The sequence below is a fragment of the Oncorhynchus mykiss genome, chromosome 10, assembly GCF_057628025.1.
Source record: "Oncorhynchus mykiss isolate SJ-2025 chromosome 10, ASM5762802v1, whole genome shotgun sequence".
NCBI classification, from domain to species: domain Eukaryota; kingdom Metazoa; phylum Chordata; class Actinopteri; order Salmoniformes; family Salmonidae; genus Oncorhynchus; species Oncorhynchus mykiss.
This window is the reverse complement of record NC_143031.1, coordinates 21866785-21894091: the sequence shown is the minus strand read 5'-3', so window position 1 is coordinate 21894091 and position 27307 is coordinate 21866785. Positions and strand designations below refer to the sequence as shown.

Below are 27307 nucleotides of genomic sequence, written 5' to 3'. Positions count from 1 at the left end.
AAAGGGTCATCTTTGTTTGACCCATTTGTATCTGTGAAGTAGAGACTGGGGGATACAGATAGAAACTAATCAGGCATGGGACAAAAAGAGCAGATTATTTCAGATTAACAGCAGAAACCAGGTGCGTGAGAGGGTGAAAGGGGACAAATTGGAAATGTGGATAAAATGCCAAAGAGTGAATTACCAACTCGTACCCCCCAAAAATGAGACAATATAGCAGAGTACCGGAAGCTTTTTGATTTAATGACGTATTGTTGAATTTACAGAGGATGTTTCAATGTCAAGTGCAATCAAAACAACAGAGAAAACCAGGTGGAGTACACTGTACTGTTTCCCAAAAAATGTACCAATGGTCTACCCACAGTATTTTTACTCAGTTGCCTACTCCTTGTCATCAAACAACCTACACAAAGCTTTAGGTGTACATGTTCTCTCAGATTGTAATATTTCACTATTATGTGTGGTATTGTACTAATATGTGTAATATTGTACTACAACAACAAACCATATGTGTTATGTCTGAATTGACTTGAGCAGCTGTACTGTATTAGACATTTTCAGGTCATGTTCACTCAGGTCATGACTCATGAGCAATTGTAAGGTTAAGAATATTAGCAGAGAGATATTCAAGTACTTGAGGATTCATCAATAGCCAGAGCATGATTTATCTGAAATGTGTACAAACTATTTGCATATTATTATTATTATTCAAACATCAATATATTATCTTATTATCAACTGCAAGCTAAAAAAATCCACTTGGTTTGGGATTACAGTACTATGTTTGCCTATAGTGTAAGTTACGGTATGGTACTGAATAAGTGCCATGTTTACCTATGGTTTAAGTGCATCAAATCATATGAAGAAACACGTAAGCTATGTTTAACAGCATCACTAGTTGTAAAAAAACTTTCATACAGTAAATGCTTATGTCATCAACCACAAACAGACAGGCTACACTGTAACACCTCAAACTGCAGTTATAGACACAAGCATTAATGAATGATTGCTGCACTAATCCCCTGCTTATTCCTCCATATTGTCTATATAGTCCATATGCTGAGTTTCTTCAAAAGTCGAACGGCCATGTCAGCTTTAAGGGTGACTCCAGTTGGGTGACTCCAGTGTGCTGTAAAGTGAATGGGCCGGTGCTGTGTCAGATGGCATGCACCACATTGGCCACAGTCTGTTTCTCCTGCTCGTGCCGTTTCCTCAGGGCCTCCACTGTGGCCAGCTGGGATAGGTCGAGGCCCTCCCGGAGGCGAGTGTTGCCCCTAAGGGCCCCCTGGGCTCTCTCTGGCTCTCTGGTCTTGGGCTGCTGGGCCTGGGTCAATACCTTGGGCCTCAGGATGCTCCTGGCGTACTCCAGGGCCTTAAATCCAATGGAAATAAAAGGTAAAAATGTAACACTGACAGGTATAATGAGATTAATATAATACCGTTATAATGCATTGTAAGACTTTCTATGAACATGTATGATGCTCTTATAATTTCCCATATCACCCCTCCTAACTAAATCACTGCCACCTTGAGTCAATAAAACACTTGATAAAACACATATAAGATGACAAAGACTCATGCTTACAAGTAATAAACAAGTAATAAAGCATTAGGCTTTAAGTAAAGTTTTACAGAAATATAGTTTGGAGATAGAGGGGCAGGTACAACTGCAAGAACTGGGGGAAAAAACTATGCTTTCAAATGGCAGATTGAACTTGGGGTTCAAACTTTGTGACAGAATGTTGATGTGTCTTTAATTGATCTCAGACTCGCAATCAAGTGACATTTCAGTGCATGGGGATTCATTTGTTATCTGTCAATAACAAAATGGCGACTGGAAGTGCAATACAGACAATTTTCCTAAATGAGCCTATTGTTTCCCAGAGGATGCAGTAAGCTCATACATTGTTTCAAATTGTCTCCTATTATCTGAGAGACAAAGATACCACATTGTGTGATGGAGCAGACAGATAATGATGATGGACAAATTGACTGAGGAAACCGGGGGGAGATGGATGCACTTGAAGCGATGTACTCTCTCTCTCTCTCTTTTTTCTCTCTCTTTCCTTCTTTCTCTCTCTGTCGCCGTCTTTCCACCTCTGAATCTCCCTCCCCCTCTCTCTCCCTCTGATTTTCTCTCTGATTCTCTTTCTGTTTCTGATTCTCTCTCAGTCTCTTTCTCTGTTACCTTCTTCCTAGGAACCATGTTGTCCTTGTTGTTGCTGCCCACTGCGTTCCTGACGGCTGGCAGAAAGGGAATCCTACTTATCTTCTTGTTCTGCTCGCGGATCACATTTGAATACAGCTTCTGTCGTCTCATTTTCTCGGCCTGAGCCACGTTGTGAATGAACAGAGAAAGAAAGAGAGGGAGATTACAAAAGAGTGGGTTTAATTAACTGAGCCATTTCTCCCTTAAGGCCCTATTCTCTTTGTGTATACCTCGGCGGAGCCTCTCCACACCGCCCGACAAAATCAAATACAACAAACCATTCAGAAGGCCTATCAACATTTACACATATCATTCACTAATAGGGCCGACCCTAGAGACAGAGACGGCCTCAATCTAGTGCAAATTGGCCATACATGCTCACTTTTTACTCTCAGGGATTAACAAAAGATACATCAGACCCCAAATACCATTCAACCTTCCAGGGCTACTCTCATTTGCTTTGTGATTCCAATTGAATCTGTTCAGAACGAGACAAGTCTTTAATGAGAAACAGGGACATAGGGGCGGGATATAATGGAAGCACAAAGAGGCCATTGAAGATCATCAGCTGAATAAAATGAAGCGGGTAAATGGATTTATGAAGCATCTAATCATTACCGTTGTCTGTTTGAGACCTACATTCCTTTTTTTTTTTAACAAACACTTTAAAAAAGTTCAGATTTAAGATTGCTGAATAAAAAAGGCTCCCAAGTGGTGCAGCAGTCTAAGACACTGCATTTCAGTACAAGAGGTGTCATTACAGTCCCTGGTTCAAATCCAGGCTGTAACACATCCAGCTGTGATTGGGAGTCCCATAGGGCGGTGCACAATTGGCCCAGCTTCATCCATGTTGGGTCATTGTAAATAATGTTATTAACTGACTTGCCTAGTTAAATAAAGTAAAGCATAGGGACAGAATTGCTGGAAGCCATAGGAACATATTATTATTTGGTATGACGATTGGTTTTAAGGTAGGCAGAGGCACTTACTGTAATTTCTGTGGTGGTGTAATCAGGCCCAAGGCCTCCAAGATAAACGTCCTGCTTCAGCTGCTTATAGTCCTTCAGGGTGTAGGCCTAGGACAATACAGACACACAAACAAGCTACACATGATTAGATAATACTTATTATTAAGGCATGGAATGACATACACACACATTAAACTTTATATGGAAATGATGCCTACCTAAGTACAGAAATATCTATATTTTGCCTTAAAAACAGGTTGTTGATAAGTGCCTGTATGTTTGGGTCTTTTGGTATTAAGGGGTGTTTGTATTGCACCCTGGGGAGTGGAGTCCCAGGGACAGGTTGACAGAGAGATTCTCTCTTCTAGGCAGAGAGACGAGGAAGCACCTTAATCCGCAATGTATTTCTGAGGTGCACTCGAGCAGCAATCCACAAACTGCCCCGGACAATAGGGGACTAATCATTCCAGATCGGACTGGCTCCTTTTAGGGGCTTAGGCCACTTTGGAATTAGCCATTGGTCATGGAGATGGCTTCCTGTTGAGTTTTTTTCTTTCTTTTCGACCCCCTCCCATCTGCTTTCACATTTTTTGATACCCTCCACATTGGGGTGTTTACAAATCTACCCTGTAATCTTGTCAGACATGATGGCGAACATGGCAAAGTGGGGATATGGGAAGAGGAAAGGGGCAGGGGAAAGGCTAGTGGGGATACAGGGAAAGGAAAGGGGCAGGGGAGAGGCTAGTGGGGATACAGGGAAAGGAAAGAGGCAGTGGAGATGCTAGTGGAGATACAGAGAGAGGAAAGGGGCAGAGTATTTGATATTTTGGGTATTTCGTCCCCTTGGAATGAGCGCAACCAAAACAAAACTCATCTCCAAAATGGAATAATGTGCAGTCAAAATAAATTGTGAGCCAGGGCAACACATTGGCTAAAGGCAAAACACAAAACTCACTGACCGCCCACACTTGAGAGACAATCAGCAACCAAGTTGTCCTTCCCACGGACATGTCTGGTTTCCAGGGGAAACGCCTGCAATAGCCGTAGTAACTTTCCCCTTGTTAGGTAAGTTACCACCTCACTGCGGAGCTTCTCTCTCTTTTCAGGGTTCACTTGGTAGGCATGTTGTTAAAAAAACTTCACTATGGGGAAAGGGCCTGAAAAGCGAGCCTGCAACGGTGACCCCAGAACGGGCAACAAAACCAGAACTTGGTCACCCACATCGAAAGTGCAGTTTTGGGCATTCCGATTGTACCACATTTTTATTTTTGTTTGTACCCTCTCCAGATTCTCACTGGCAAACTCACAGACGAGATACAATCTGTATCAAAAAGTGCTAACGTGCTCCAACAGATTTGTTTTTGTTTTTAACGTGTCGCCCTGCAACAACCTCTCTCTCAGCAAACTCAAAGGACCTCTGACATGATATCCAAACAGCACAAGAGAGACCCCTTCATCCCAGTCTTCCTCAAACTCAAAAAAGTAAGCTCTCAACATAGACTTAAAGGTCTGATGAAATCTCTCAAGAGCACCTTGAGACTATGGGTGGTAGGTACTAGAGGGGCAATGGGTTACACCCAACTGTTGTAGCATTTGCTGGAATTCCTTTGACATGAAATTCAAACCTTGGTCCGACTGCACTGCGGAAGTCCAAACGCTGAACATTTTTCACCAGGTCCTTAACAATACTGGGAACTGTGATTTTCCTCAATGGAATGGCCTCAAGGAAATTAGTGTCAGCACACATTATGGTTAAGAGAAACTGGTTACCACTCTTGGCTTTGGGCAAAGGACCAACACAGAGTACCAGAATCCTGTTGAAAGGTTTGTCAAAAGCAGGAAGAGGCAGCAAAGGTGCAACCGGTACAGCATGGTTCGGTTTACCTATCCCCTGGCAAACACGACAGGATTTACAGTAAGCCAGATGGCCTGCCATACTACCATCGTGAGCCAGCCTCAGTATCTCTTGTTGAAGCGTAACTGGAACGACAATTTGAGATGCACTAGGCAATCGTTTTGCCCGAAGTGGCGCAAGAACTCAATTTTCTCATTAAAACACCATCTCTGTCAAAGCAACCCACACAAACTTAATCAAACTTCTCCATTGGATGTATCTCAGCAAAAAGAGGGGAGAGGTCTGTTCTGCAATCTGCTGCTTCCTAGACAACCCTCTCTTCCTTCAGTGATCCTACAAACTCACTTACCTTTGGGGTTTTCAAAGGAGAGGTCAACTCAGGAGGTTTAGCTAAATCAGGATCACCCATAAACGTCTCGGACAAATCAACCATGGTAGGATCGCTGACATCCTCCTCCACACTAGACTTGCTCCCGGTGACTTTCTTAGACATAGCACGTGTAACAGCAGGGATCAAGTCCATGGCTTTTTTTATTAGCCTGTGTGTTTATGCATCTTTCAAAAATGATTCCACCAATCGTATAACCCCTCTAGGTGGATGTCAGTGACAGAAACGCTACCACAAAAGTGTATTTTGAACACTCAAATATTTGGGCACAGCAGAGCTTCAGAGAGGTGACTAGAGCGACTACCATACTCATGGGAAACAAAATCCCATTACGTTCCACTTCAAAAATGTCTCTCGAACAGGTGGAACTAACAGAGTCACTGACCAACAAACAAATCGAAGGGTTCTAAAAGACACTCATGGAGGTGTCCACTGAAAGTTCACTAGCAACAACTGGAACTTAAAAGACACCCACCATGGGGCCCACTAAATTTACCCAAAAATAGGCAAACAAAAGAAAAACCTACACCAAACATAAAGACAGGAAGCAAACCAAAAAGATGGCATAAAACGAAATCAGGGAAATCAGATAAATAATTGTTTGTCTATAAATTAAAATTGGGAAATCCATTTAATGATGTTAACCCTCCGCATCTATCAAGAAAACTGGAGCACTGGGCCAGCCACTCTTAAATAGCACCAGGGCCAGCACAGGTGCAACACCTTCCCACCTTTCCACTAAAGTCCAACTTCTTTGGCTCAAGATGGCCAAAGAAAGAGGCCGTCATTGCATGTAAATGGTTGTCTTTAGCCACCCCTTGCCTCCCTCTCTCTTTTATTCACCTTATTCTCTTACACGTCTCAAAATGGTTGTTTTACCTCGTCATCTCACACACACATAGTGTGCTAAAGTTAACACACACAGGTGCACACACACAGGTGCACATACACACCTTGTAAATTACTCTCTCTTTCAGTTGTTTCTCTCTCCTCATCTGTGCCAGGTAGGCCTCAGAGCTGCTTCTCTGCATGTAGGTGAATCTCTGTGCAGCTCTGTCACAGCCTAGCTCAGTGTCTCCCGTCGTTCTTTTACCTATAGGGGGCAGCACTGTGTAGGAGCCGGAGGAGTATTTTGTCTCGGCGGTGTAAGTAGACCTGTGACTATCCTCATCATCATACTGCAGGACAATGTGGTTTTCACGCTGCAATGGGGCGTTCTCCTGGTGACAGAGATGCGGTGATTCTCTGCTGCCCCGGCAGAGAGGGGGCATCCCTGGGAAGCCCTGACTGCTGCGAGAGCCCCGACCTGGGCTCAGTGGAGACACATCAGCCTGTGGAACCAAAGCCAGCTGTAATGAACCGTGGTCTTGGGGACAGGGGTGAGGGCCTGGGTGGGAGTAAGGGTTTACCAGGATGGTGTTCCTAAGCGGTACATTGGCGTTAGGGCTGTATCCGTCTATAGACTGTGGCTTCCTTTGGGGGCTGGGGCCACTACAGGGCTTGGGTATGGTGAGAACGGCGTCCTGGTGATTGCAGTGCATAAAAGCGAGGAACTTGGACAAGGTGTTGATGTTGAGGTGGACGGTGGGGGACTGTGTTAAGGGGATGCGTTGGGGCTGGTGTGGCTGGGTGTCCAGTATGCTAGACTGGGAATCTGTGTCACTGAGTGCCTGGAGGTGGGGTGAGTGCTGGGGTTGGTGGTGGGGGTGGGAGTGAGCCTGGGTCCTGGCTGCAGGTCTGGTGGTGTCGGTGGGGGGGCTCAGGTAGCAGTCTCTTGGCCTGGCTTTGACCCCCTGAGCCAGGAGTCTCTTCTCACTGGGGGGTTTGGGATTCACTCTCTGCTGAGCTTGCTTTTCTTTGGAGATCTGAGTTACCTGCGAGTAGGGGTTGGAAATAACAGAACTCACATTAAGAATAACAGCAACCAACAGGCTAACAGCAATATGATCAACTCAACACTGACAATAAGGAAAACAAAAGATACAAGTTCAATATCATGATGTAGGTAAGGAGGTCAAACAAGTTGTGAAAATCAGGACTTCCTGCATTGGTTAAAATATACTAACACTTGATTGATGAGTCACATGTAATACATCTAACAAGGACCCTATTTAAGAAAGGAAAATAGGGTAATAACCAAATATTTAAGAGCAGGAGGATGCCAATGTACTGGAAATATTCTTTCATTGACAAGATATCATATGAAATACACTTTGGAAAAAGACATCAGAACGTACTTCCCATGATTGAGAAACACCCAAAAAATACACTTAAAACGTTTATTATAAAACATACAATTCTAAATTTGTGAACAACCTAAGTGTGATGTGTTCCTTAACTCAACGTATCAGTGGGACGAAGGCTGGAAGATTTTACCCACAATGTGGAAGAAATACCCCTCTTTCCTTATGTAACTGATGCTTTGTGGCTATTGTCATGGCCAGAGAGGGCCTTTCATGTTATGTTGGAGATTCTCGTAGCATGGCCCTCCCAAATTATTTTGCCGGGCTCCGAGGCAATGTGCCTCAGAATCTATTGCCTCTGATTTAGCAAACACCAACTTCCCCTCATTCTAATGGGAAAATATTTACACTCCTCTCCTCTACCAAGGCAACATTAGGGTGACCGCTCAAGTCCTCAAAATAACGATGTTTCTCCATTGCTCAGACATAGATTGGGTCCATTGTGGGGGTAAAATTAAAATCCCAGGTGACAGTAGTGAACCCACTGTGCAGGCATTTTCATCTTGAGCAGAAAGACCCTCGCTAGCAGTTATGCGTTATAGGGCAATTGGGCAGGGTCCCACCTTGAGTTGCTGGGTTTTCTGGAGCCACCTCAGCTCCGGGTCTGAATTGTCCCCTTGGCTTTCCTCCTCCTGGTTCCCACCAATGGTAATCTCCTCTGTAGTATCGCAAACCTTTGGATAGAAAAAGAGAAAACAAAAAGGAGAGTGGAGCAAAAAGTGTCATTCAAAATGAATGAGCTGCTCATGGAACAGATTGAAAGACTTCAGGAAAATGTTGCTAAAAGCTGAGTCTGCTGTCTAACACTTGTATGAAAGCCTACATCGTTTGCATAAGAGGAAAGCAAATTGGAGGTAAATATTTCACAGCACAATTAACTGAGTTAAACAATGACAGTCCAGTCAGGTGCACAATACTCAAAACTGCCCAATATATATAGTGCCTTCAAAAAGTATTCAAACCCCTCAAGTTTTTCCACATTTTGTTATTCTAAAATTGATTAAATTGTTTTTTCCCCACTCATCAATCTACACACAAAACCCCATAATGACAAAGCAAAAACAGTTGTTTTTTTTGTGCTAATTTATTTAAAATAAAAACTTAAATATTACATTTACATAAGATTTCAGACCCTTTACTCAGTACTTTGTTGAAGCACTTTTGGCAGTGATTACAGCATTGAGTCTTCTTGCGTATGACGCTACAAGCTTTGGGGAGTTTCTCCCATTCTTCTCAGCAGATCCTCTCAAACTGTCAGGTTGGATGGGGAGCATTGCTGCACAGCAATTTTCAGGTTTCTCCAGAGATGTTCGATCAGGTTTAAGTACGGGCTCTGACTGGGCCACTCAAGGACATTCAAAGACTTGTCCCGAAGCCACTCCTGCGTTGTCTTGGCTGTGTGCTTAGGGTCGTTCTCCTGTTGGAAGGTGAACCTTTGCCCCAGTCTGAGGTCCTGAGCAATCTGGAGCAGGTTGTCATCAAGGATCTCTATGTACTTTGCTCCGTTCATCTTTGCCATGATCCTGACTTTATATAGAGAGGTGTGTGCCTTTCCAAATCATGTCCAATTAATTGAATTTATCACAGGTGGACTCCAATCAAGTTGTAGAAACATCTTAAGGATGATCAATGGAAACAGGATGCACCTGAGCTCAATTTCGAGTCTCATAACAAAGGGTCTGAAAACGTATGTAACTAAGATATTTATGCTTTTCTTTGTAATAAATTTGCAAACATTTCAAAAACCTGTTTTCACTTTGTCATTATAGGGTATTGTGTGTAGATTGCTGAGGATTTTTTATTTTTTTTAAATCCATTTTAGAATGGATGAATGGCTGTAATGTAACAAAATGTGGAAAAAGTCAAGGAGTCAAATAATGACAACAGTCAAAATAAAAATATTATTTTGAGAGGAGGCCTTTTGAGGACACTAAACTGCAGGCTTAAAAAAAAGATAGTACTGATGTTTCCCCTAACCACCAAAACTACTCTGCTCTGTCAAATCTGTAGCATAGGTGTAACCTATATTTTTTTCAAGTAGCCTGCCTAACAATCAATTCCCTCACGTTTTGGCCTAAGCTCCACAAACCCTCACATCCATTCTCTTTCATTTTGTACTGTAATGCACTGTTTTTGAGAGAGAAATGTATTCAGCTAATGTCGTGATGAAAATCATTTAGTTAACTTGGGTCTCTCACTCTGCGTCCTGAGGACAATCTGAGAGGATCAATGGTATTGACAGGCTGAGGAGTTCCTCGTTAAATGCCACTAATTCTGGGAGAGTGAATAGGCGAAGGTCAGAGAGAGTGAGTGGATGGAGTTGTAATATATCCATCAATAAGTGTGGCGTCAAACTGTTCTGTCTATCTGCTGAAAGGCCAGGTATACGGGGATCTGGGCTGATAACCCAATGCAGTGTCCTCCCTATCTGGGCAAGAAGGCACACAGATGATAGCTAAGCGGTGGCAAAAAGCAGAGCCGGTGTTGTAGTACAAAGCTAATGAAAGAAGTAACTGAATTATATACTATTTTGGTAAGAAGACTGACATTTTAGAATTACTATCATGGTGGGATTTGGTTCATGTGATGTTATGGCCTATTCAGCAAAAGAAATGGCTGCCAAAAAATTGAAATAGGTTTTATGAGCAGTAGCATAACTTCTCAATGTGAAACTAGAGAAAACTAGGCTTATATCGTATCATTACCATTTCAATGTCAAATGTCAGAAAAACTGTTCCGCTTAAATACTGACATTTGAGGGGTGGTTTTGTAACTAAGTTAGGTGTTGATTATTTGGCACATAGAACTTAAGGTGATCCTGACAGTGTCCAGATCATATACAGTGGGACAAAAAAGTATTTGGTCAGCCACCAATTGTGCAAGTTCTCCCACTTAAAAAGATGAGAGAGGCCTGTAATTTTCATCATAGGGACACTTCAACTATGACAGACAAAATGAGAAAAAATCCAGAAAATCACATTGTAGGATTTTTAATGCATTTATTTGCAAATTATGGTGGAAAATAAGTATTTGGTCAATAACAAAAGTTTATCTCAATACTTTGTTATATACCATTTGTTGGCAATGACAGAGGTCAAACGTTTTCTGTAAGTCTTCACAAGGTTTTCACACACTGTTGCTGGTATTTTGGCCCATTCCTCCATGCAGATCTCCTCTAGAGCAGTGATTTTTTGGGGTTGTTGCTGGGCAACACGGACTTTCAACTCCCTCCAAAGATTATAGCTGTGATAAGTTATTTCAAGAATGTATCTGCACTGTATGTTTGTTAGCTAGCCATCTAGTCAGCCAGTTTTAGAGGAATGATTCCATCAATTTTTCTAATTAACTGCCAATATGCCAACATTCCATTCAAATAATGCTGTCACTCCACAGCGGTACATTGTCTGAAATCAGTTGATGATAGGACTTAGACAAGTTGTAAATGCAACAAGTACTGATATTATATCATATAAGAGCACTTACATATTTCCAAGAAAACAAAAATATAGACATGTATGGCCTGTTTACACGTATTTTAGAGGCTATTTATACAGAAAATTGGTGAAAAACCTGTACAAACTATTTATAATTATATGGCAATATTTTAGGTTGACAATAAATCTATTACACAATTTCTGATATATCACATGCCTTACTTTTATTTTCCTGCATAAGTAAAATCAAGACAATGCCTCTACTGCCATTAATTCCAATTAGACTGGTTTGGATTTCTCCCTGACCAATATGGCTACCATTTTCATACCATCCTGGAACTTTAAGGATTTATAACATAGACCCTCTAGTAATTTAATAGGCTGTCTAATGGTCCAGGTGTTGTCCTGTCTGTCCCCAAGCCTGACACTGGTGGAGCAGCAGCTGTTTTGTGTGTAGATCAGTAACAGGTGTCAATGACTCCACCAATGACAGTATCCACCTACCCACCTCTCAATGCCCATGGCAAGACAGGACCACAACCTCTGCCCGTGCCCCTTGACACTGCCTTTTGTCACCCATTATAAAAATCCCAATCAATTGGAGCCAAATGATCTAAGCCAAATTGCATTTTGAGCATTGTAAGCTGTGTAATATCTATTCTGCTAAATTGGGGCCCGTAATTGCCCTCCTCTTGGAGAGACGAGCCACAACAAATTCCAGGCAATTGGGCATGCCATTTTACCTTGAGCTGCCCAGGAAACATCAGTTTTTGCAATGAAGACTTCAAAGGGCCGCGGATCTTGGATTGCTATTTGGTTGCTATTGTGGCCAGGCCCAGGCAATCTTGATTAGGTGTTTACACTGAGGTAGGCTATACAGTGGCCGAGAGCCCCCGGGAAGCTTTGGTCTAAAACTATTAAGAGATTGTACATTATGTCCCATGGCTTTGAAGTGAGGGCCTGAGAGACAGGCGAGGGACTCAGCGGGCTGAGTGCAATAGCTGAAGATTGCTGCTGCTACTTCTGTCTTTATCAAAGGGGACCACTGCAGGAGCCCATCGTTGCTCCTGACACTCGCCGGCTACAAGGTTGCCGCATTACAAGATTGTGTACATTTTAATAACACTGCTAATTATGCAAGTTGGTTTCAGACAGTCTTGTCTGTCAAAAATCAAATGGGGCCTTTTAAAGAGATCATAAAGAGCATGGTTAGCTGGGCTTGGATAATGATGGTGGTGAAACTGATGCGATTTGTCTAGGGAATTGGCTTCTTTTGAAGGACATTGTGGAGAAAGAGAAGGAAACGCACAATATGCAGCAGAAAAATCATATCAGAAAAGAATGAGTAGGCCTGGTAATCATTATATAATGACTTGTACTTGTTCTGCTGTTTGAAAATTGAGCCTCCATCTGCGCCAATAGGTTATCCTTATACAAATTATACAACAACTAAACCTTATACAAATGTTCTAAGAATGTTGGACTGCTTAATTTCATGGTGCTGGATTGCATCAAGGAGGCGATAACACAAACTAGCCAGATCATTCTCAAACGAATGCATTAAAATTCAATTTAGCATACAATGCATGCAAATTGGTGACTGGAATCTTTATCCACAATGTCACCCGTCGAGTAAAATATGTTGTGTGGTTAGTAGTAGTAGCAATGAGAAAAAACACGCTAAGTCAAAGGAGACTGGCAAAACAGACAGTTTAGGGGAGGGAGAATGCCTGGCTCTGTTTACATGCCACAATGCTAACGGCTCTTGACTATGCTAATCTGGATGATACAAGACATTGGGACAGGCCTAGGGGCTCAGATGAGTAAATGGTAGACGGGGGAAAAGGGTTTAGTGATATAGCTACACGGGTAAGCATACAGTGTACCCCAGCACAGAGGGAGCAGGCTACCGTCCTCAGCCAATTATGCGCCTGTGCCAGGTGCAGGGGGATATCTAAAAGGCTATTGGTAACCATGCCTCTCTGATGTTCTTAATAGCTACTGCTGTACAGATCAACTCATAATAGGCACTAGATAGGCAGACATGGCTCCCTTTTCCTTCTCCGAGTGGATAGCAAATGAAAACGGCATTGCTCCTGCCAAATTAATTTCCCAGACTAGGTCAGAGATCGCTGCATATTCTGTAGTTTCCATGTGAGTCGACAAAGAAATGAGATATTCATATCTTGGATGATAAAAATGGACAGGCATCAGTCTGGTTCGATAGAAAAATGTAGCCTATTACTTTATTTTATTTAAAAAGATATAAGGAGGAACTAGGAAGATATGGTAAAATATTATGATTAAGGAAAGGAAGCCTATAATCTGACTCATATTTGCCATTGAGAGGATTCAAAAGATAACATACATTTGAAGCAGACCATTTAGACTGGCAACATGTTTAATATATAGGAACACAATTGATACATTTAGAGAAGGCTTTTGCCACCCCCCCCACCCCCCCAAAAAAAAAATCAGAAGAGTGTGAATACTAAGGCATCTGTGTTGGCTCATGTAATGTTAAGACACTGTCTAGCCTTTATTTCAACAGCCAATTGCTGTTGTCGCCTCAACTAAAGTCTGTTTTCTCATATACAGAGCCGTGCAAAAGTTTTCATACCCCTTGGATTTCTTCACATTTTGCGTTACAAAGTAGGATTAAATGGATTTCATTGTATTTTTTGGGTCAACAATCTACTCAATATACTGTAATGTCAAAGGGTCAGAAAAATACAAACATTTTTTAAAAGATTCGTTGAATCTGTTCTTGAAATTCAATACTTGATTGAGGGACCTTACAGATATTGTACGTATGGGAGGCAGAAGAATCATGCCAACCTCTATTATTTCACACAGAGTAAGTTCATGTAACTTATTATGTGATTTGTTAGGCCAAATTTTACTCCTGAACTAATGTAGGCTTGCCTGAACAAAGGGGCTGAATACTTATGCAAAGACTATATTTTAGTTATCTAATATGCATTAATCTTAAAAATGATCTTATTTTTCTTCCCCTTTGACATTACGGTATTTTGAAATTAAATCAGTTTTAATCCCACTTTGTAACACAATAAAATGTGAAGTATGAATACTTTGCAAAGCACTGTAAATGTTTTATGCATTTGAAAACCAGCTACAAAAATTATTTCACATATCCTTATTTATTTCAATGAGGTGCTATACAAGTACTCTCTAATACTTCTAATGGAATATCAGTGGTCAATGCAAAGCCTTCGTCTGCATCGTAAATGCCAATCTCACCTTAATATTACGATTTTTAAAAAGGAAGTGTATGGACGTTAACAAGACTGAATATTGACCCAGCACATGTAAATCACCTCTCTCCAGAGACACTGGGCAGAATTTAAAGTCAGTATTATGGCATTACAAAACACATCACAGGCAGCATCATATGTATTAAATACCAGCAACTCAATAAATAAAACACCAAGACAGCCACATACAGTACACCTAACCCCAAGAATAAAAAACAACTAAAAAATGTCCAGCCCATATGTACAATTCCACAGTAAAAAGGCCTTATACTCACTGCATGAGTAGTGTAGATGGGTTAGCTGACAACATCACAAAAACGATGTGCACGCTTCAATGGGGCACAAGTCAGCATGTTGTGATTCTGGATGGCGAGATTGCTAACAAGAATGACAAGAAACTACCATGTGGGGAATCGTAAGTGGCTCGTTTCATCATGTTATTGACACCATGTCTTCTTTTGAGGTGTTTTTACTGATTTCATGTCATATAGTGTAATGAAACAGCAGGGAGCAGGCCTCGAACTCTGGACCTTCTAGCCCGAAGTCCAGTGCGCTATTGACTGTGCCATAAAAGCAGGCTAAAGCGGCAGAGTCGATATCTGCGCTTATAAACCCAGGGTCGTTACACTACTCCCTCCTTTCAAAGAGAGCGTCCTCGCGCTAGTTTGCGACTCAACGTCTTATAGGACCGCGCTCATCGGTCAAGCCCATGCACTGTCGTGGATGCAAGGTCCGATCACTTCTGACACCAATGTAATGAAACAGCAGGGAGCAGGTCTCGAACCCTCGACCTTCTAAGCCCGAAGTCCACTGCGCTATCAACAAAAGCATGCTCCAGCGGCAGAGTCTATATCCGCGCTTATAAACCCAGGGTCGTTACAATAGCTAAAAATCACTAGCTAGCTAACCAACAACTATAACTATGTATTTGAGAGACAATAAGGGCTCATTGTGAAAATGTATTTATGTTGTCAATAAACATTGGAGACGAAATATAGTTAACATGTAGTCAATAAATCTAAGTCTGTCTTGCCCCATAGTTGTGCAAGCCTCGGTTTTGTTGCTAAACAACCAACCCGTCTGTAGGACATAGCCTTGGCTAACTCATTGTGAGTGTGAATTAGCCTAACCTTTTAAAATTATAATTATCTATACTGAAAAAAAGTGTAAATGCAACATGCAACAATTTCAATGATTTTACTAAATTACAGTTCATAGTTTCATCAACTGTCTGGGTGGCTGGTCTCAGACGATCCTGCAGGTGAAAAAGCCGGAGGTGGAGGTCCTGGGCTCTGCATGGTTACACGTGGTCTGCGATTGTGAGGCCGCTAAAACATACTGCCAAATTCTCCAAAACGATGTTGATGGTAGAAAACTGTACATTAAATTCTCTGGCAACAGCTCTGGTCGACATTCCTGCAATTGCACGCTCCCTCAAAACTTGAGACATCTGTTTCATTGTGTTGTGTGACAAAACTGCACATTTTAGTGGCCTTTTATTGTCCCCAGCACAAGGTGCACCTGTGTAAGGATCATGCTTCTTGATATGCCACACCTGTCAGAAGGATGGATTATCTTGGCAAAGGAGAAATGCTCACTAGCAGAGATGTAAACAATTTTGTGCACAACATTTTAGAGAAATATGTTTTTGTGCATATTTTTTTTCTTCTTCTGGGATCTTTTATTTCAGCTCATGAAACATGGGACCAACACTTTATATGTTGCGTTTATATTTATGTTTGGTATAATAGCAAATAGGTGCAGAATGGTAGTTTACAGTGGGGTGTTCAAGCAAACAATCTCTTTATGTACAGTGTCTTCTGAAATTATTCATACCCCTTGGCTTATTCCACATTTTGTTGTGTTACAGCGCTGTCAAATTGGTTGTTGATCATTGCTGGACAACCATTTTCAGGTTTTGCCATAGATTTTCAAGTAGATTTAAGTCAAAACTATAACTCGGCCACTCGGAAGATTCACCGTCTTCTTGATAAGCAACTCCAGTGTAGATTTGGCCTTGTGTTGTATGTTATTGTCCTGCTGAAAGGTGAAATAATCTCTCAGTGTCTGGTGGACAGCAGACTGAACCAAGTTTTCCTCCAGGATTTTGTCTGTGCTTAGCTCCATTCCTTTTTTTTAAATCTTTTTTTTACTCCCCAGTCTTTAATGATTACAAGCATACCCATAACATGGTGCAGCCACCACTATGCTTGAAAATATGGAGAGTGGTACTCTGTAATGTGTTGTATTGGATTTTCCCCTAACATAACAAATGTTTTGCAGTATTACTTTAGTGCCTTGTTACAAAAAGGATGCAAGTTTTGGAAAATGTTTATTCTGTACAAGCATCCTTCTTTTCTCTTGGTCAATTAGGTTATTATTGTGGAGTAACTACAATGTTGTTGATCCATCCTCAGTTTTCTCCTATCACAACCATTAAACTGTAACTACTTTAAAGTCACCATTGGCCTCATGGTGAAATCCCTGGGTGGTTTCCTTCCTCTACGGCAACTGAGTTAGGAAGGACGCCTGCATTTTTGTAGTAACTGGGTGTATTGATACAGCATCCAAAATCCAAAGTGTAATTAATAACTTCACCATGCTCAAAGGGATATTCAGTGTCTCATTTTTTTTCTTTACCCGTCTACCACTATGTGCTCTTCTTTGCAAGACATTGGAATATCCAATATCCGCTTTGTTTCATAGCTAGTAAATTAATCGCACAAGGTCAAAGAACTACAAATCCTACATAGCCTATTCCACCTCGCACTGCAACACTGCCTGGCTGGGGGCTGTGTGCATGTGAAGAGCTCAGTAAAAGGTTAATTTTTAGAAGCGCTGTGCACAGGCATAAAAGTTGGTCTAATTTACTTGAAACGAAAGTCTACTGAAGTGAGACTTTGTCCTTGTGTTTTCTATGTTTGAATTCTAACTGCTAGGGAAGAAAAGACACTTCTACTAGTTAGACTCAACCTCGCAGGTTACCTTACCATGGTAACCTCACTCCCTTAAAGGGGCAGGTGGAAATGTTTGTCTCATCTGTGATATTTTGGTTAAAAGACTCAGGTCACAAAAAATGTCATTCAACAATATACCACATTACTTCTTACTAGTAATAATTGTATTGTTTTGTTACATTACAAAATATGTGTTTTGTTGGTGTCTCTGACTGGCTGGTAGATTTTAAAATCTACCTGCAACAGTGGATGCATGATTTGCAAATCCACAAACTGTGGACAACTTCATTGTTTTATTGAAAGGATACGGCCGAATTAGCTATTTTTGTCAAAAGTTCTATTGATTTTGTGTCAGGAAATGTGTACTTTTCCACCTTAAATATTTGTGATTATTTTATATCGCTGACTGTCTCCACAACTGCGCATGTGACCCCTCAAAAAAACAACCAAGAACATGTCTGATGAAGAAAGAGTCACGAGTGAGGAGGAAGAGTAGCCTAATTGAACTCCTTGACAAGAGTCACTAGAGACTCAAAGCCACAAGAGGGTAGAACACATTTCAAACTTTGCTTTAGATGTGTTATTTATTTGAGCCAGAGTAGTCTATTCTGATGAAGAATTGAGGCAAATTGAATTGAATTGGCAGCCTCTGTTCTAGAAACCGAGGCTGCAACAGCAGCTGGGCCGGGGGCCCAATCCATCCCTGCAGAGAATTAGAATTCATGACTACAATTCTTACAGACATGGAGGAGCTTATTGTTGATTTGGAGCAGTTAGTTTGCTTTCGCAACCACATGTATTTTTTGCTGCCCACAAAAACTCTGGTGTCTTGTAAAAAAATCTGTATTCCAAAAAGGAATTGAAGAACTTATTCCAGCTGGGCCAAATGGACAATTATCCAACGAGTAAGTAGCTGAACGTTACTTTATTGAATGATCTCTTATTATAAACCTCTATGTGGAGGTTAGTGGGTTTATGTTTTCACATTTGTCCAATGTTTTTGAGATATTCTATTCTGCAATGTAAGATGACACAGTCTATTGTCTCCTCAACCCCCCCCCCCCCCCCCTTGTCATAAATACATGCTAACCTGTAGAGCACCTAGGCCTATATGTCCACATCAGTGGAGGCTTCTCAGAGGCAGAGGGGGAGGCCATCCTCCTTAGTTAATGTCATTTATACCATTAAAAATTATATACTTTTTTTAGATAAAACTATAAATATATTAACGTCACCAAATAATTGATTAAAACACACTGTTTTGCAATGAATATCTACAGTAGCCTCAGCAGCACTCTGTAGGGTAACACCATAACTGTAGCCGGAGGACAGATAACTTCTGTCCTCCTCTGGGTACATTGACGTCAATACAAAACCTAGGAGTTTCATGGTTCTCACACACTTAAAAAAAAAAAAACTTTATTTAACTAGGTAAGTCACTTAAGAACAAATTCTTATTTTCAATGACGGCCTAGGAACAGTGTTTTAACTGCCTTGTTCAGGGGCAGAATGACAGATTTTAACATTGTCAGCTCGGGGATTCGATCTTGCAACCTTTCGGTTACTAGTGCAGCGCTCTAACCACTAGGGTACCTGCCACCCCTTCCATAGACTTACACAGTAATTATGATAACTTCCAGAGGAGTACTCCAACCAATCAGAGCTCTTGCAGCATGAACTGACATGTTGTCCACCCAATCAAAAGATCAGAGAATTAATCTAATACTGAAAGCGTAAGCTACAACTAGCTAGCACTGCATTGCATGAAATGTGGTGAGTAGTTGACTCAAAGAGAGAGAAATACAATCGTTGAACAGTTTTGAACAAATTAATTTCTCGCTATCTCGCAAGATAGCGAGAGAGAGCTATATTTGGTTGTATTTAAAAATAAAATAAAACGTTGACCTTCACTTAGCTAACAATGCAGATAGCTAGTTTAGCCTACTCAAACACCCGGTTCAAACAGAGAGGGACGCTATGTTAGCTAGCTGGCTATGGCTCTGGAACGCTCCCAAGTCAAGGTTTTGTTAATTTATTGCCACCGGGGCCCGCCGGTGTAACTGCATGAATGTAGAGGGTTTACTAACGTGTTAGTTCTAGTATCTATGTTGACTATGATTTGACAACGATGTAGGCTGTGTGTAGCATTAGTGCATTAGTGGTCATGATATGAAGGTTTGGCTTGGAAAGCTGATGTGATGCACTGAAGTCCACAAGCGAAGGGAAAAGGTGAAAGGAGAACAGCGTGTAGATAGTAGCGAGAAGGAATAATATATACAACGAGCATAGTGATCATGCTGTTTTCATGTGGCTGCTATGAAAGTGAACTGTGTTTGCGTGTGATCAGAGGTGTATTCATTCCGCCGATTCTGTTGAAAAACGTTTCTTAAAACGGAAGCAAACGGAACGAAACAGGGATAAAAAGAACTAGATCAGCAAGATGTAGCCAAGAGTGTGCAAGGAGATATTGAATGTGTCACTGTCTGTCACTTTGATTACTCAAAATTCTCTCGACCTGTGCACCTACGTCGTAAACTTTCATTCATAGGCTAGGTTGTAGCAACCTCATGATGGGTACAGGGAAAATTTGAGCATCATGTAGTAGCCTAAACCTATCGATATTACATTGAACTGGGTGAATGGAATAAGAATGTCAGTCATCCAATATGCTGTAATAGAAATAAGGCCATTATCCTCCCTCATCTTAAACAGCAGCGACCACCACTGGTCTGATAACACAATAAGAACACCTCAAACTTCAAGGATCAGGCTAGACTACATACCTCTGCACGCTTGCTTTGTCGCTTTCGCTTCTCAAACACGCTGTGTATTTTGGCACTGCGCCAGATCCAGTCCATTGAAATACAGTAGCAACAGCTGTATCTATAAGTATCCTTCGGTTTTCTGTCCCCATCATTTCAGATTGCATATCTTGTTCCTATGCATAGTCGCTGAAGTGCTTGGTACACACACACAGCGATGTAAGGTTGGCTGCAGGAGTATGTAACCTACATTGTATTTACTATTTCTAACTGCTACTAACCATCTTTTGCTTATCTTTTCCCGGAAAACTGTGAAACTTCTTCCCTTGATTTCCTATATAAAGTGCAGCCAGGGGCCGAACACCAGCTTGCTCTTGCTGCCATCTCATTTTCCACTTTGCATAATTAACTTTACCTGTGATAGTCCTAACTTTATCAACTTTCGCACCAGCTCCAAAATATCGTGACGTTTATCCATAGCAGGGTCTCCCTCATGAGGGTGCCCACAAGTGCAGTTGTTACCTATTTTCGCTGCTGTGGCAGTCCGCTATATAAAATAATTGCACGTTTTAGGTTGAAAATGACATATTTCCAGACTCCAAACCGATAGTACTATTGACAAAAACAGCTAATTCGACCGTACACTTTCAAAGAAACTATGAATTTGTCCACAGATTTGTGAATCATGCATTCACTGACAACGAAGCAGAGTGAGGCCTGCATAGTCACATGACCCGTTTTTGCAGCGGTCTCAGTTCTGCACTCCAGGGACAGAGTATGGAATCACTTGGGAGTTTTGGATATGGGATAAACTATTCCTTTAAAGGAGATTAAGAGTTACAGTATGTTTGTGCAGCTCCTAGTGGCTAGTTTTTAAACTACAACCTAGGGAAAGGGGATACTTAGTTGCATAACTGAATGCATTCAACCGAAACATGTCTTTCGCATTTAACCCAACCCCTCTGAATCAGAGAGGTGCGGATGGCTGCCTTAATCGACATCCACGTCATCGGCGCTCGGGGAGCAGAAAGGCAGATTTTTCCACCTTGCAGCCTCTGGAATTTGGACAAGCAACCTTTCGGTTACTGTCCCCACGCTCTAACTGCTAGGCTACCTGCCTATTCAACAGGAGGGCAAAAATAATTGGAATAAACAGGAGGCCACCTGTGGTTGCCTTCATACACAACCACAAATTGAGAAACACAGCTTATCAACACATAAGCCTACCTGATTTTGGCTGTCTGATTTCACCTCCTTCTGTTGTGCATGTGCCCTCAGGTACGAGCCCTGTTTGGCTGCGTTGATCCCCAGTGTCACTCTGTTGCGTTCAATGATGTCCTCCCTTGGTCTGTCTGGCTTTCTTCTGGACAAGTGCCGCGAACCCTTTGATTTAGAGGACATCGAATTCTGTAACTGTTTCTCGGCCACTGTCCCACTAGCCTGTCCGTACTGCTCTTGATTGTAGTAAATCTGAAACGCTCTGTCATATCTGTCATGTGTCTCCCTGTAACGGTCTTCCAGGTCAGGAAAGCTAGCTTGGATTTCACCACCAGTGGCATTGGTTGGATTCCTCACACCTCGGTTGGCCTTGACTCTCTGGTGTGGGTTTCTTTCCATGGCTTTTTCAGATGGCACACCAGGACTTGGGTGGGTGGACTCTGGCAAGCTATCCCCTATAACTTGGTTCTGATGAAGGTGGTAGGAAAATGCAGGTGAAACCTCTCTGATAACTTGATTCTGCAGTGGGGGGAGGTGGTAAGACGTTAGGGGGTGTTTAGATTGAAGTTCGTTACTTGTGATTTCTGGAGTCATACTCTCTGCAAGAGCTGGACTGCAGGAAAATATGTATCTGTATCCTCCACTCCCTGAAAGCTCCTGTCCTCTCTCGCTATGGCTCTCCTCAGATTGTTCATCTGAGTTGTAGGATTCTTCCTCGAGGGGAAGTGGTGGGGTCATCTTGTCGAACTGTCGAGCTCCCTCAAGATTAGTCCTCCAGTTGGGATCGTAGCGCAATTCTGCGTAGGTGTCATCGTAGTGCATCTGTCTGCAAAGTTTGAGAATAGAGGCGTTAGTAGAACATTTACATGACTAGTGGAATTTGCATTTTCTTTAGTGACCAACCTAAATCAGAACACTATAATGGGAAAGACCAATGTGAATGATTAAATCATCATAAAAAGGTACAACAGGCTGGCCTATGATGAAATAAAATATATTGCAAGAAATGGAAGATCCTATAATTGTCATTGAATACAAAAGTATTGGGACCAAGTAGGCCTCCATTCCTGAAAATAAAGATTTTACGAAGAACACAACAAGCTTTGAGAGGTCAGCAGTACAATAGGTGTTACTGTACACCTCAACAATACTGATGGTGTCCTTAAACAATGAGAGTGAGTCCTTCTTTGAACAGACAAGCCGCTGTTCCAAATTGAATTTGACATCAGCACATTATTTGCCTGTATTTATACGTAATCTTCATATTTTCATCTCCTTATCCAATAATGAGGGAGTGCCTGAAGACTACTACTGGCGAATGGTTCACAAATGGGAATTTTCAGCTTAGAAAATGGACTGAAATTGCTACCTAATGTGCCCCTTCTAACAGGGATGAAAAGATCTCATTAAAATAATTAGCAGAGTGCCTCTTTGTTGTGCTGCTTGGCGGACGAGGGGAAGCGTACTCCTCATCTCATGATGCCCCTGCCCGGGGCTGCCTAGGTGTAAGGCACTTCACTCAATGAGGCCAAAAGGGTAAGGGATGGCTCAGTAATGACTGGAGAAGCTGGAGAATTTATTATGGATACAACACAGCTGGGCGAAGTCTTCTTTACCGTGCACAAAACAACACCCATAGGCTATTATATGGTAGTCGAGATAATGACCAAACACGCAACAAAATGTACTCGGTTGATTTGAAGAAACAGTGTAAGAATAAAAACTGAACTGTGGGGGAAGTAAAAAGAGATTATGGAAAATGTTCAAACGTGTTTCTTTATCAGCATTCAAAAGAAATCACGAGGTAAACAGAAAAATATTGCACTGGATGAATAGAGGTGCTTGAATGGGGACATTCATTGATTGAATGACGAGTAGGCTATACATGGGTGTGAAATGCCCACTGTTGTGAATGTGGACGCCCGGCTTTGAGGACAGAGCCGATCAATGAGACTATGACGCTGGGAAATTGGGACTGTTCTCAGGGCAGACAATCTGAAATTGACCCTTTTGTGAGTATCTGCCATGGTCATTTTCACTGAAACAATGTGTGCCTACGTGGTGAAGTGGATCTTCATTTGGCGGGCATCAATCTGCCCGGAACCAACAATGAGAGAATAGCCCCTCTCTGTTTAGGGTGAAATTATTATTGCGAGGTCAGTGAGGAAACAGTTCCAGTAGATGGGGAGAGTGAAAAACAGATGTGGAGGTCCTCTCTTCAGATTCCTGCATCAGAGAGGTCTCTGGCATGTTGACAATGAAGAGCCGGCCAGTTAATGGACAGCAGAGTGACCACTTATTGTGATAACCTCCAACAAAATTTAAATCTAATTTGCCTTAAATGAAGGCAGTTACTCGGAAAGTACCTAAATTAGCCTGACACGTCTGCTGACAGCTCAATTCATTTGCCAATGCGTGCATCAGGCTCAATTATTGGCCTTGTTCCATTGTTGAGTGAAGAATGAACGCTATTCATCTTTTATCTTCCATGTGCTGTTTACTGAGAAAAATGCTTTATTGTTGCAGGAGTTTTCCATATAACATTTTACATAAGCACTGTATTATAATCTTCATTTTGATTAATGTGTGTACTTGAAAACAGTATTTTCAAATGCAATAAACAGATTAGACCTAATTAAACGTGAGGCACTAATTTGCCTAAAGTAAATAGCGCAACAATGATATAATTCACTTGAATTGTTCTAATGTTCAGAAAAGCAAAATAAAAAGTGGAATGCCTTGGCTCATTTGAAAACAGTTACAGTTGGTTGTAACATAATTAGCAATAAATAATGCCCTGTAGGCCTACTTCCCCTGTAGCCTATTTGTATTTTGGACACTTCTGATTATGATTTAGTGTACAACATAACATGTTCCAGTAAAGATTTGAATAAATAGCACATCTAGTTTAACTGAAATCTGATCAGCTTGTTCAAACATTACAACGGGGAAAAAATACATGTTTACACTAATGTTATAGGCTATACTACCCTTTGAGATGCACAACCATAGTGAAGAAGACAAATAAGTTTGAGGTGCCACTTATGATCTACTACTGCCACCTACTGACCAAACTGAAAATGTCTTAAAGTCTACTTTGGGAATATATACTGAACAAAAATATCAATGCAAGCAACATGATAAGTGTTGGTCCAATGTTTCATGAACTGAAATAAATGATCCCTGAAAATGTCCATACGCAGAAAAAACATAGTTCTCTTAAATATTGTACACAAATTTGTTTACATCCATGTTAGTGAGCATTTCTCCTTTGCCAAGATAATCCATCCACATGACAGGTGGAATATCAAGAAGCTGATTAAACAACATGATCATTACACAGGTGCACCTTGTACTGGGGACAATAAAAGGCCACTCTAAAATGTGCAGTTTTGTCACACAACACAATGCCACAGATGTCTCAAGTTGAGGGAGCATGCAATTGGCATGCTGACTGCAGGAATGTCCACCAGAGCTGTTGCCAGAGAATTGGATGTTAATTTCTCCACCATAAGCTGCCTCCAACGTTGTCTTAGAGAATTTGGCCGTATGTCCAATTGGCCTCACAACCGCAGACCACATGTAACCACGCCAGCCCAGGATCTCCACATCCGGCTTCTTCACCTGCGGGATCGTCTGAGACCAGCCACCCAGACAGCTGATGAAACTGGGGTTTTGCACAACCAAAGAATTTCTGCACAAACTGTCACAAACCATCTCAGGGAAGTTCATCTGCATGCTTGTCGTCCTCCCCAGGGTCATGACCTGACTGCAGTGCGGCGTCGTAACCGACTTCAGTGGGCAAATGCTCACCTTAAATGGCCACTACCACGCTGGAGAAGTGTACTCTTCACAGATTAATCCCAGTTTCAACTATACCAGGCAGATGGCGTGTATTCCGTTGTGTGGGAAAGCGGTTTGCGTATGTCACTGTTGTGAACAGAGTGCCCCATGGTGGCGGTGAGGATAAAATTGCATTTTATCAATGGCAATTTTAATGCAGAGATACAGTGACAAGATCCTGTCGTGCCATTCATCCGCCGCCATCCCCTCATGTTTCAGCATGATAATGCTCGCAAGGTTTTGTACACAATTATTGGAAGCTAAAAATGTCCCAGTTCTTCCATGGCCTGTGTACTCAACAGACATGTCACCCATTGAGCATGTTTGTGATGCTCTGGATTGACGTGTACAACAGCGTGTTCCAGTTCCCGCCAATATCCAGCAACTTTACACAGTCATGGAAGAGTAGTGGGACACATTCCACAGGCCACAATCAACAGCCTGATCAACTCTATGCGAAGGAGATGTGTTGCGCTGCATGAGGAAAATGGTGGTCACACCAGATACTGACTGGTTTTCTGATCCATGGCCCTACCTTTTTTAAAGGAATCTGTGACCAACAGATGTATATGTGTATTCCCAGTCATGTGAAATCCATAGATTAGGGCCTAAGGAATTCATTTTAATTGACTGATTTCCTTATATGAACTGTAACTCAGTTAAATCTATGAAATTGTTGCATGCTGCATTTATATTTCTGTTCAGTGTATAAGATAACAATGTTTAGGCCTAATGCCAGTGATATTAATGCCTACTTGACATCATGCATCTACACCGGTCACATTAACTGTAGGCCTATTTCCAATGGCAGATTGACTGAATCTCTTTGGCAGACCATTTATGAATGGTGTTTTTGCCTCTTTGTATCTGCATCATGAGACAAATATTTATGTCCTGCTTTGTAAATACATTTTGAACATTAGACACATTTGTTGAAGAGTCATATTGATATTCAACACAATGTCTTATGAGAAATCTATTTTTTTACCCCTTCTGGATCACAAACCTATTTACTTTTCATTCTCCTACACAGACGATTATCCTAACAGTATTAAGTATAGGCTGAGTCATGCAAAAAATGTGAACAACATGGTTCAAGACTTGATTTCTACACTATTGTTTGATGTGGCAGATGAAAATGGTCCTCACAAAGCTATTACATGAGTTGCAAGTGTATTGTGTAGGCCTAATTTGGTTGATATTATATGTAGGCCTACTTCCATGCAGTAGTACAGGGCACTCTAGTTTTCAGTTTGCTTAGGTTACGATGACAGTATAACCATTACCATATAGCAGTGGTGATAAAGCAAAAGTTTAGGGCCTACCTGGACACCTCTTTGTCTCTGCTCTGCTGCTGGATGTTCTTTTTGTTCTGCCTGAGTGCTGATACCTCGAGACTATCATAGACATGAAGTTCCCCCTCATCTAGACATGAGCCATCTGTGTCTTCCTCTTGAGGTTGTGTCATTTTTTGGTCACCAGACTCAACACCAATTCGCCTCTGAAGCTCAAGTTGGTAGTCCCTCTCCTGGACCAAGCTCTCTGTGTCCGATTCAGCGGCGTCCCACAGGCTTAAAGCAACCTCTGGTTTTAGTGGACAGGGTTTCCTGTGTTCATCCTTTAACCTGACATAGGTCTTTCCGTGCTCAGGTCCCTTTTTACCTTCCATTTTGTACTGCTGTGCTGAGGAAAAAGTTGAGAGCTTGGTTGTAGTTGAACTGTCACTGTCAGTATGCTGCTTTCATTACAGTACAGTAGGTGTGCACAGATGTTTACTTTACCGGTGGCTGCTTGTTCACTTCTTGCAAAACCTCTGTATCAAAAAGCTAAATGACATATTCAGAATTGAATATTCGCGATATTTTCACACATTTCTTAGGCTTAGTTGCTAACGTTAGCTGACATTGCCTTCAACTTTACTTGTTGTGGAGAATTAGTTAGCAAACTCAACACTTTGTTCAGAACCTTGAAAATAACAGAGGACTACTATCTAACCTTACCTCTGTAGCACATTTTTCGCACGTGTTGACAAATTGTAACGTTTGAAGTTTTGCCAGCCATGTTAATAGGTAACTTAGGCAAGAAAGAAAGAGCGATTACACACAGCAAGCTCCCATTGCTGCAATGCTTTCGCACAACACTGGGACATAAAAAA

General features: G+C 41.6%; 1 protein-coding gene across 1 annotated transcript; it reads right to left on the bottom strand.

Moving 5' to 3' along the window:
- Nucleotides 1–222: 222 nt before the first annotated feature.
- LOC110533511 (junctional cadherin complex regulator) lies at nt 223–27227 on the bottom strand. Its single transcript, XM_021617792.3, has 7 exons — nt 26478–27227; nt 21319–22135; nt 8227–8337; nt 6374–7294; nt 3199–3285; nt 2189–2329; nt 223–1372 (listed from the first exon to the last, which is right to left on the bottom strand). The coding sequence occupies exons 1-7, from the start codon at nt 26819–26821 to the stop codon at nt 1157–1159; spliced, it is 2637 nt and encodes an 878-aa protein (XP_021473467.3). The 5' UTR covers nt 26822–27227; the 3' UTR covers nt 223–1156.
- Nucleotides 27228–27307: the final 80 nt, after the last annotated feature.

Coding starts and splice junctions, on each gene's coding strand:
- LOC110533511 (XM_021617792.3), bottom strand. CDS start 26,821: ATGGAAGGTAAAAAGGGACCTGAGCACGGAAAGACCTATGTCAGGTTA. Junction 8,338..21,318: donor AATCAGACAGCCAAAATCAG/GTAGGCTTATGT, acceptor TTCTATCCAAAG/GTTTGCGATACTACAGAGGA. Junction 1,373..2,188: donor ACATGGTTCCTAGGAAGAAG/GTAACAGAGAAA, acceptor ATTGGATTTAAG/GCCCTGGAGTACGCCAGGAG.